This window comes from Seriola dumerili, unplaced genomic scaffold (assembly GCF_002260705.1).
Source record: "Seriola dumerili isolate Sdu_G_001 unplaced genomic scaffold, Sdu_1.0 BDQW01000113.1, whole genome shotgun sequence".
NCBI classification, from domain to species: domain Eukaryota; kingdom Metazoa; phylum Chordata; class Actinopteri; order Carangiformes; family Carangidae; genus Seriola; species Seriola dumerili.
In genome coordinates, this window is record NW_019174368.1 from 384,201 (window position 1) to 396,087 (window position 11,887).

General features: G+C 38.4%; 1 protein-coding gene across 3 annotated transcripts; it reads right to left on the reverse strand.

The window, feature by feature from the left end:
• Positions 1-882: 882 nt before the first annotated feature.
• LOC111223731 (soluble scavenger receptor cysteine-rich domain-containing protein SSC5D-like) lies at positions 883-9,077 on the reverse strand. 3 transcript variants are annotated; one of them, XM_022747980.1, is made up of 9 exons: positions 8,994-9,077; positions 8,071-8,106; positions 7,303-7,608; positions 5,207-5,500; positions 4,759-5,052; positions 4,311-4,604; positions 3,528-3,851; positions 2,578-2,679; positions 883-2,042 (listed from the first exon to the last, which is right to left on the reverse strand). In XM_022747980.1, exons 1-9 carry the CDS (start codon positions 9,061-9,063, stop codon positions 1,654-1,656), a joined length of 2,109 nt encoding a protein of 702 aa, XP_022603701.1. In that variant the 5' UTR covers positions 9,064-9,077; the 3' UTR covers positions 883-1,653. The 3 variants fall into 3 exon arrangements, with proteins under 3 accessions (XP_022603701.1, XP_022603702.1, XP_022603703.1); XM_022747981.1 differs by lacking the exon at positions 5,207-5,500; XM_022747982.1 differs by lacking the exon at positions 4,759-5,052.
• Between the last annotated feature and the right edge of the window lie 2,810 nt (positions 9,078-11,887).

The following is an 11,887-nucleotide window of genomic DNA, read 5'->3' on the forward strand; positions in this document are numbered from 1 at the left end:
AACATTTCACATTTAAAGATAAGGTGGTCTTGAGCGGAGGTGGACTCACAGTGATATGTCCTCTGGTTGTGACCTGGGACTTGACCTTTTGCAATGAACTGGCATCACCATGGCCCAAAACATGGATGTGAGATTTCCACCAAATTGCAGTGTACCAGAAGAGTGCCTCTCATGCATGGAACAAGAACATATACAGTACCACTACTTTTGACTAGTACTGTAAGTGTATTTCTATGTAGCCCATTTCTTGTAAAACATGTATTTCATGGCTTTTAAGGGTCATCCAGAAATATACAGCTAGCATGTTAGCTAACCTAGCTAGCCATCCAGCCAGCCATGCTAACACAGTCCTGCAGCTTACCCTTCTGTGTTTAGGCACTGACTAGATGAGAAGGGCACACAACAAACATAGCTATATATACTATATATAGACAGTGGGGTCTAAAAATCTAAGACTACTTTCCCATTCAAATTTAATAAATTGGATTAGCTGCAAAGTGTTGGGTTAAGGCTAAATTTCAGCAAATACACAGGGACGTGCAGAGGATGTTTGAATGGCAGTTGCCGAAATTCATAAAAGGTGATTTTTTATACAAATAATTAAATAAATAGGCTAATATGATAAACAATTAAAATAAACAAGGACTTATGATATTCAGCACACACTAAAGTACATATACTGTAATATACATACTGTATATATAAGCCTGCTGGTCCCCTGTGATTATTTAATATGTACAGGTAATTTAAAAAGTACTTTCAGTGTAATTTATTTCTACCTCCCTCCAAAATCTAAATTTGTTACCTTTTTCTTTCCTGCTGTTCTTTCCATGTACACTGCTGTGTAGAGATCAAAAGTCCCTCAACACTTGTAGTACAAATTACAGCTTTATTGTCAGATCAATGCATTTCGGCAAGTGGCGTCCATCAGGATCGTCATACAACAAATACTGTTTACTGTATATATAAACAACCAGTCACCATAAAGAGATCCCTGATCTATAAACAGGAAATGCATGCAGGCAGCACACGAGCTTGTGTGGTCTTGGCCCAAAACGTGCCTTTTTACAGTGGCATACTTTAAAAACCCTTTACAAAAGTGCTATATATATATATATACATTGCAAGTGTCTTAAAAACAATGTCAAAGATAAAATGCAATAAAAAATAGGAAGAGCAATGAGATACATTATAAAAAACACAAGGCAACTAATAAAATGCTGCTATAAAAATGAATTGATATCTCCCAATTTATACCACCTGGGAAATACTTACATTTTTAAATTCGGAGAAAGTTGGCATTACCAGTGTTTTTTGTGTTTATTATAATTAATCTTAAATAATTAACATATGTTTTATATTGCTAATAGATTTATACTAATAGGAAATTATTAATGTGTACAACATTAGATTAGATTAAATGTTTTTCATTTTCCAAGATCTTTCTGGAGCTGTCCCACCACCACCCACAATAGTGTCCATCAATAGCAAAAATCAACCAAATTTGTTAGGCATGCTGTCTGCTATGAGTGACACTTTTCACTGTGAAACCTGCTTAGAATTAGCACATTATATAGATTTGAAACCCGTCAAACAGTATGTTTTGTGTTTGTAATTAAAGAAAACACATATGATTAAAATGTTTGCAGTGAATCATGTACTGTTGTTAAAATGGTCATCAGCAGAAAGCTGAACATCTTGATAAATATCTTCTTCTACTCCATAAATGTCCAGAGCATCTTCAGCAAAGGACTGGCGTAGACTTACATAGGCGTCATCATAAGCAACACTGTCTTCATACACCGCTTCCTCTCTGTTGTCCTCTACAGAAAAATAGGTCTCCTGGTTTCCTACATAACAATGGCCTTCAGCGTTCTCATAGACAGGATCTTCATCGCTCTCTTCTTTATCATGATCTTCGTCACTGTCCACCATCCCACATGTTTGCTTCTCCTGCCTCTTCTTCAATGGTTCAAAGTTCATATAATGCTGTTCCTCCTCCTCCTCATTGTCGGAGTCTACATAATGATTCCTGACAGCCACTGGAACACAAGCACAGAAACAGAATGTGTCATGAATAAGAGACTCAACTGTTTAACTAGAATTACCGCCTCCTGGTTGTATGCCTCCGTATGCCTCCACCAACCAGCCACGTTGCAGGAAGTATGGTCACAGTCTCTCCTTCCTGAGCTACAGCATGAATGTTTTTGCAGAACATTATGATGTCACCGGGAAGTTGACCTTTGACCATTTCGATATAAAATGTCATCACTTTATTTTATCCCTATAGATATTTGAGTTAAATTGTGTCATAATTAGTGTATACGTTTGTGAGTTATGGACAAAAAATGTGTTTTGTGAGGTCACGGTAACCTTGACCTTTGACCTTTGACCACAAAAATCTAATCAGTCCATTGTTGAGTACAAGTAAAAGTTTGTTCCAAATTCCCTCAAGGTGTTACTGAGATATCGCGTTCACAAGAATCCACACTTGGATACTGAAGTGTGTCTTGAAAATGGATAAAACAAACAACAGCACTTTCATGTAATGTAATGTGTGTAATGGTGAGTACAGACATTGAGATTGTCGTCTTCTCTTGCAGACCAGATAGATCACCACCAAGACCAGGAGCACAAGGCTCCCAGCAGCCAGTAAGGAGACCGGCAGTGACAGCGACACTAGGAGAGAAAACACCGACAGTTACTGTTTTTTTGTTCAGAATCAGAGCATGTCTGATTCTCTATTGTATAATGTTTTTTTCCTATTAAAGGTATAGTCTGCTGTTAGAGTCAAGCTGTTTCTTTAAGTGTTGTCTTTAGGAATCTGACAATGATTGTTGTGGTATGATATGTAGGCATGGATTTAGGTATAGAAGCAGGGACATGGCTCTACCCATGTTAAGGTGCTGCTGAAGTGTGCCTACCAAGTCCACACGGTATGTTAAGGTATGTGCAGTGCTGCCAGGTTTACAGTTGAAGTCAGAAGTTTACAGTCACCAAGTTGACTGTGCCTTTAAAGGTTCTGTAAACCATCGTCAGTGCCACTAGAACGCACTAGACCACCAGGATCTCAGACCAAAACAAATGCTTCATCGGCCACACCTCCAGCCCCCTGGTCTAGCACTACCCCCCTCCCTTCACATTCTCAGTCAACATGGTGTTACGAAGCCCAGTGAAAGTGGACACTTAGCAAACAAGAAGCACAACTGAATAAAGTTATCCTGTGTACACAAGAGCTGAAAAAAAAAAAACCCAGCCACAACCATTAGCCCACACCAGCATTGCTGTTATATCCTCCACAGCAAAGCTGACAGTTAGCCAACTAGCAATAGCAACATTTGCTGAACACATTTATAATATGGGTAACAGCAAGTCAGATGATGTTAGTATACCTATTGTAGCCGGTCACTAATGAAAATAGACAAATAACATGTATGTAGCCATCAATTTACTTACACATGAAGAAGGAATGACACTGATGGAGCCGGTAAAGACACTAATGGAGCCAATAAATTCTACCTACTTACACTTAATGATGACAGTAATTGATGTTGTCTTCGTAGAAATGAATTTCCTTGATGACAGTGTGACTTCATACACACAGCTGTAATTGCCCTGGTGTTCATAGTCAGCTGCAGGGAACTCAAAGGTAGTTGAGTGGTTGATTGCAGGCTTAGTGACAGCGGTCTTGGAACCAGAGAAGATGAGAGAGAAATCACCCCAAGGATAGTTGGAGGAAACTGAGCAGGTGATGAAGAAGCTGTAACCCCTTGTGACCTCTGTGGCTTCAGGACTCCAGACCAACCCTCCATCAGGAGATGTCAGGGAGATGTTGGGCTGCTGCAGGGGCACTGGTTACAAAAGAGACAACATAATGTGACCATTTAGTTTTCCTAAATTTGTAAATCAGTAATGCTAAGGATAGATACTACACATATTTAAAGCTGTGCCACTCTGAAAAACAGTGGAAACAAGAATGCAAAAGAATCAAAGTTAAAGGAGAATGTGGAGTTTGGGTGGAACCAAAGAATACAAGATGATGTCCTCATACATGACTTAGGATTAGTATTAGTCTGATACTGGCCAAAAACAATAGATCAGATATCAGATATAAGAAATGTACCTCTAGAAAAAAACAACTAAAAAAGTAATATGACAAAGTTCTTGCAACTGCATTGCCTCATAACAGTTGTATAATCCAATCATGGTATTCAACAAGGTATTCACTCTCTGCATACTTTCTAGTATACTTGATAATTTATACATGTAAATGACAAACCAAGTTCAGGATGTGGATTTATTTTTCTTACCAGTAACTGAAAGCTTGACAGAGTCACTTAGAGGAGAGCTGAAGTCTCGACTTGAACCTCTTATCTGATATTGACACTGGTACGGTCCCTCATGATCAAAGTTCACTTGAGGGATGCTGAAGGTGGTAGAGTCGGTGGTTGATGTTTCGGTCTTTCTGAGTGAGCCTGACGTCTGCTGTAGAGTGAATGTTCCACCTAAATGCTGAGTTTTGATTTTACAGGTGATACCGATATTCTGACCCCAGGTAACCTCACCAACAGGGTTCATGGAGATGCTGGGCTTTGGGAGGGTCACTGAAAAAAATCCCCAAAACATTAGAACAATAGATATTGCCTTTGAAATGAGATACATCTGTACATTTTACCTCTTTGACATTTTTACTTAATTTAAAATGATCATGTCAACAAGTGAACAAAAAAAGGATTGGGAACTGTATTTTTTGTTTACCAGTGACAGAGAGTCTGACAGAGTCACTTAGAGGAGAGCTGAAGTCTCGACTTGAACCTCTTATCTGATACTGACACTGGTACGGTCCCTCATGATCAAAGTTCACTTGACGGATGCTAAAGGTGGTAGAGCTGGTGCTGGACGTTTTGGTCTTTCTGAGTGAGCCTGACGTCTGCTGTAGAGTGAATGTTCCACCTAAATGCTGAGTTTTGATTGTACAGGTGATACCAATGTCCTGACCCCAGGTAACCTCACCAACAGGGTTCATGGAGATGCTGGGCTTTGGGAGGGTCACTGAAAAAAATCCCCAAAACATTAGAACAATAGATATTGCCTTTGAAATGAGATACATCTGTACATTTTACCTCTTTGACATTTTTACTTAATTTAAAATGATCATGTCAACAAGTGAACAAAAAAAGGATTGGGAACTGTATTTTTTGTTTACCAGTGACAGAGAGTCTGACAGAGTCACTTAGAGGAGAGCTCAAGTTTCGACTTGAAATGCTTATCTGATACAGACACTGGTACGGTCCCTCATGATCAAAGTTCACTTGACGAATGCTGAAGGTGGTAGAGCTGGTGCTTGACGTTTCGGCCTTTTTGAATGAGCCTGACGTCTGCTGTAGAGTGAATGTTCCACCTAAATGCTGAGTTTTGATTGTACAGGTGATACCAATGTCCTGACCCCAGGTAACCTCACCAACAGGGTTCATGGAGATGCTGGGCTTTGGGAGGTTCGCTGAAAAAAACACCAGTATTAGAGCTGTAATTCCTTTAAAGTTATAATATGAAACTTTTCCACATTAAAATGTCTAAAATGACAAGACAATGTAAATTTATTTTTGAGTTGTGTACCTACATTATCCCAAATGTTTCCAGGAATTCTCAAACCTAGAGAAATCTGTGATTTTAATCATGGTAGGTTGCCTGTCAATGACATCATCTCCCCTATACACATGTGTTGGGGTTGTGGTTGCCTGCCAGAAGCTCAAAATGGACTTTTATCCAGTTTTAAGACACATTTTAAGATACGCTTTTTGCTCCTTAGTCATTTTCAACTTGGGCCATTTTAATTGACCATAAAACCTTGGCATCAAGGATACTGCCCTCAGTTGCTTTTACTCCTACCTAATACTTTAGATAGAACCTACTATGGTCACTGTAGGTAACTTTGCATCTTCCACAACTCGCATTACCTGTGGTGTACCACAAGGTTCAATTTTAGGTCCAATTTTATTTTCCATCAACATGCTTCCACTTGGCCAAGTCATCCAATGCCACAATGTCTCTTTTGCTACACACATATATACTCTAAGACCTGATGACCCAGAACACCAAGCTGCTGTTTTAGACAGTGTAAATGACATTAACTGTTGGATAGCACAACATTTCTTTCAACTTAAAAACTTTTCAAAATCAGAAATAATACTGTTTAATCCACCAAACCCCATCAGTCCCGTTCAGACTGCCAATGTAAAATCCATTGCTAGAAATATAGGAGTATTATTTGATTCACACCTGACCTTCGATCACTACATCAAAAAAGTTGTCCAGTCCTGCTTCCTCCAAATAAGAACCATCTCCAAAATCACTCCTATAATCTCTTACCATGATCTAGAAGTCAACGTCACTCATGCATTTGTTTTCTAAAACTGAAATAAAATCTCTCCTCTCTGGCATAAGCCAAAAGTCATTCTCCCGCCTCCAGCTAGTTTTAACAGACAACATCACATCACCCCAGTCTTGTCTTGTCCTCATTTAAGAATTGACTTTAAGATTTTACTGATCACTTTTAAAGCACACCGGGGCCTGGACCCAAGCTACATTACAGAATTATTAACCCCATACAAGCCAGTACGCAGCCTTAGATCCTAGGATGGGGCCCTTCTGGCTGTTTTAAAGACAATGCTTAAATCTAAAGGTGATTGGGCTTTTGCCATCAGGACCCCTCACTTTGTAACAACCTGCCGGAGGAGATGAGGCTAGCTGGATCAGTGACTTCTTATTTGTGATGTTGTCTTTTTATTGCCCCTTTATCATCCTTCTATTGCTTTTTTATGGCATTTAATCTCTCTGATTGTCCTTAATTATATTGAGGTAGGCCTATATTGTATGTCTTCCATCTTTAACTTCACCTTGCTTCTGTCCAGCTTTTGTTTGGCTTTAATATCCAGCTTTCTGTTGTTATATTGCCTCTAAGCATCTTGCCAATTATTTATTTTGCTTCAATTGTCAAATCACTTTGTAAACTCTGTTTTTAAAGGTGCTATATAAATAAAGTTATTATTATTAATATTATAAATGATTACTTACTAATTACCTTAGATGGAACCACCTGAACAGACGACCCCAGCATCCTCACCATGTATACAGTCCTTTTGTCCAAATCCACTGTACTGACACTCACTTAGAGACCTTTATTTATTTTCATATTCTTTTATAGATTTATTTTTTATAGCACTCCGATGACTCCATAGTCAAACATAATATTACAACATACATACATAGCAGATACAGTAAGTGAGTCAAAATTCTTCTCACCTGAACAGATGACACCAGCGTCCTCATTATGTTCACAGTCATGTATCCCAAATCCTCTGTGCTCACACTCACTTAGAGTCCCTTCATTTCCTGAACAGTTCACATTATCAAGCCAGATCTTCCCGGTTGCTCCACCAAAGTAGGCAAGCTCAGCTGCTGTACCACAGCCCAACTGTCTGCACACCACCTTAGCATCATTTACGTCCCAGCTGTCATCACAAACTGTCCCCCAGTCGTTATTGTGATAGATTTCAACTCTTCCAGAACATTGAGTAGATCCAGATCCAACCAATCTGATCTGAGAACCTGACAAACATAAAACATAGTTTACAACATTTAGTTTTTTATTCCAGTTACATGTATATCCTCAAATCTGTGCAACATGGAGCTTCAAAGTTTCCAGCCATCACTTTCATCCTATATAGGGTTGTGAGGGGCCTGGAGCCTGTCCCAGGTCATACTGGTCGAGAGGCAGGAATTCTGTGATCCCGCAATCAAATATTGAATACTTAAAGCTTACTTAATCAGGATAACTAGAACAGCATTTGGATGACTATTACTAAGAAAATAATTTCAATAGTAGTCACAAAAATAACTCCTGCAAACTACCTTAGCATCACGTAAGTCCCAGTTGTCATCACAGTGATAGATTTCATCTGGCCCAGAGCACTGAGTAGACACAGTTTATCTGACCTGAACTCCTATCAGCTATGTAAAACACAGCGTACCATATTTAACTGTACAAATCACACGGGAGAATGGACTGACCTGCAGCAGGTGAAGATGAGGTCAAGAGAAAAGAGACTGTAGGAGGGAAGAAAAAACAGTTCATTATATAGTCAGAAATGTGTTTATATTTACATTATTCATCACCATCATCCAACAGAGTAACAGTTCTCCTTAATAATTCCATGATAGCTACAGATATGTATGTGTGTATATAAAATACATACATATGGTATCTATATGGCATTTTATTTCCCTCGTCCCTCTCCTCAATGCACAATTTACAGTGTATTTTTATTGGAGTGGAAGCAAACAAGTCTTCTTCCACTCTAATAAAAATTACTTATCAGCTATATAATAGTGAAAAGTCATGATGATTTGGCAACTGCACTTCCCATTTACACTGAGGTTTGCTTTTATTCTACGATTTTTAAACACATTCATGGACAGCTGTGTACAGAGTGAATTCCACTAATTAAATCAATGAGTGTATGATGTCTGTTTGTTCAGATTTGACTCTGAGAAGTTATGTTTGTGCTAAATTGAGTAAGTTTTGAGATAGTTTTGAGTGTGGTGGGGTGATGGTAGGGTTGAAAGTCACTGCAAAACATTTGTTTTCCGAGTTCATTATCTGTGCATGTCCAAATAATGTGTTCCTATTGGTTTATGCCCTGAGGAAAATACAATCATCGGAAATTAAGACTGGACACACTCATGGTTTAGCTGTTATATTTTGTTTTCTATCTTCAGTCCCAAAGAACCTTTGGCATGTCAGAACTACATTTTAGTTGCAAATGTGAAATGTGAATTTTGTTCCGTAAAAAACACCATTAAAATGCTGCAAGTTTTTCTTTTACATGAAAACACTCAATCATAATCATTATTGTTGATCCTGGTAGGACAGATCAGTAGATACAGACACATGTTGACTGTCTGTCACACATACAGCAGCGCAAGTTACTCACCAAAAAAAAGTGCAGGTAGAGGCTTCAACATTTTGGTCAATGCAGGTGACTCAGAGACGAGGGTTGGCATAAACGCAGAGGCTGCACAGCAGTGTGGTGGCAGTGGCATGAACTTTTTCGCTTATACTGTGAATATAATGCATAAAGCAAATAAAGAGGAATTTGTAGGCTAGCGTTTAACACCCCGACATCAGTGTTACTGACTGTGACGTGTTTTTATAACCACTGAGCATAGACTGACATGTCATAGCCTTGGGTTTTACATCTGCACTTTTCACAGAAACATCTCTCTCTCTCTCCATAAAGTCTTTACCGTTCCATTTATTTATATCTGTGGTCGGACAGCACATCGTACAAACGTGTTTCGTCTCTTGTCACCAGTTCTGTTTGTGATTTTCTTGGACAGAACCTCAGGGTGAATTGGAGAGGGAGGACCACAGAGGCACTGTCATACAAATGATTCCATAAACTGATTAAACGCGATAACTGAAGTGTTTGTTATGATTATAGGCCAATCATAAAGATGCAGTGCAATGCCTAGGGGTTCCATAATCTCAACCATATTTTAACAAAGTTTACGATTGTACATAGCACAGCAACACAGCCATGCAATTTACTGGACTAAACTGAGCATCAGCATCAGGGTCTTTGGAGCACAGCAGAATTCTAATCTTATAGGAGGTGTTGAATGTTGAGCGGATGTGTGAAAAGATCTTTGGTTGACATATTCAGGGTTTTTTAGCTTCCTCTTTCCTCACAACGGCCCTGTACTCATATCATCTAAGGATTACATGCACACACAAAGTCTAGTGTTACTGTGTTGCCTGCCCAAACCACATACACAAAGTTTTATTTCTAACCTCCTTTTGCAGTGCATTGATGACTGGTGTCCATTTGGACTTCAGATTGTGGGTATCAAAGGGCTTCAAAAGTGAGTATTGGCATTACAAATGAATGGAATGAGCCAGGTGACTTAATGCACTGAACTTTCTGATTAGTGAAACACGAGGTCATGAACATCTGCAGGTGTTTAGAAACAGTGAGTCATGGAGCTTAATATTCCAACTTGTTGAATAAATTCAGCAGAAACTCGGTTCACTTCTGGATTTTGAATTATTTCCCATAGCAACAACCAAAGAGGCTTATGGGTACTGTAGTATATAGACCCAATCAGACAAAAAGACCAATCTTCGAATGACCTCTAGAAGCTGGCTCCAAAAGCGAGTCAATCCCTATAGACTTCCATGTTAAAATGTCCAATTTTACAGCAGAAATAAACATGTTTACAGCCTTTTTTTCAGTAGACTATTTCTTTGACACAGGAAATTGTCCACAGTGAAGTCTGTGGTTATATTTTCTGACTCAAAACAACCTCAGAGCAACAAACCTTGATACCAGTTTATACATTTGATTTCCTTGTTACTTAAAAAACTTTTTCCTTATTTTCTACCTATTTATTTTTTTGATTATTTTACTTTTTTGTTAATATTCATATTTAAGTATGTCCGTATGTATCTGTTTATGCACATACAGTATTTGGGTAACTATATTTGCGAAGTATGTGAGTTCGTGGGTATATATTTCTTTTTAATTATTATTGCATAGGCCTGCCTTACAAATAAAATAAAAAAAAACAAGAAGTTGATTTACATAGACACCCAACGGGCACAGAGGAACACAGGCATCCTGTTAGTCATTTTTCTTACATTAACTGGTATTTTATGTACATATTCATTACAGATGCTTCAACAGATATCGACTGACCTTGCATTTTACATGCATTTACAAAACAAACATCATAGTGGGTGGAGGATTTAGAATTACTTGATAAAATGAGTTTTCTTGGTTGTTGTGTCACTTGTATAAGACAATATGAATATTACAATACCACATTTTACAGTGAGCATCATGTTTTTAACCAAAGAGCACACACATATCAAGATAGAAGAAGAAAATCATACAACTTTATTTAACTCCCTGTATTTTTATAGTCTTTGAGTGAGTGTTACCTCACCATAAATTAAAGAGGACAACAGTGAAATTGGAGTTACAAGATTTGTACCTGACAGTAGGCAGTGGCACCCTAGAGGGATACTATGATAGTACATTTTGCATTTTGACTGTAAAAACAAAACACAGCTTTTACATTTAGACGCATGTTTTGGCGGCACCTGTCATCAGTGACGATGAGATTTCCACATTATCTTCATTGAACTATAACTCTGCAGTGCTTTACACCTCTAGTGCCTCAGTGGGGGTTTATTATCAGATGGGGAAACTCTTGTGAAGGGTGTTTGCATTTCAGGTATCACAGTTAACTTTGGTTGAAAGTGTCCACCAACAGGCAGATATTGTACTATTTTAAAACTAATCTTATGTTTCACAGTTTGTTCAAGTCATTTGAGTTGCTGGAGCTGCATCTGAAAACAACCCAAATACATCTTTAACTACAGATGATGATGCAAAGTAAAACAGAGGAGAAAAAAAAAAATCAATTTCCCATATCTAAAGTCTGTAATTCTTGTCTACATTTCTGATTTCAGAGAAGGGAACTGAAGTCAAGGATCATTATTTTTCCCTGATATGTCTGTGGGGAGAAAGAAAGGAGAAGACTGGGGACAGTATGTGAGGTTTGGTGATGGTGAAAAGACGAAGAAGGAAGAGGTCTCCATGGCTGAATTGGGGAAATACAGAATATACAAATGTACACTTAGGAAAATAACTTCTTGTATCAGTCTGTCTCCGTCGAACAACTTCTTTCACAGCCTTTTTATATACACTATATTATACATAATGATTCCACATGTACCAGGAGATCCACTAATATTCAACACATGTAAGAGTAAAGTTATGCCAGAGAAGGACAGAGGCATGGTGGAAGTTTCAGGTACTCA

Excerpts from the sequence above, each read along its gene's own strand:
- LOC111223731 (XM_022747980.1), bottom strand. The coding sequence starts at position 9,063 with ATGCCAACCCTCGTCTCTGAGTCACCTGCATTGACCAAAATGTTGAAG. Across the intron at positions 3,852-4,310 it reads TGTCAAGCTTTCAGTTACTG|TGCCCCTGCAGCAGCCCAAC; the intron begins GTAAGAAAAATA and ends TTTTGTAACCAG. Across the intron at positions 2,680-3,527 it reads AATTACTGTCATCATTAAGT|TGTCGCTGTCACTGCCGGTC; the intron begins GTAAGTAGGTAG and ends TTTCTCTCCTAG.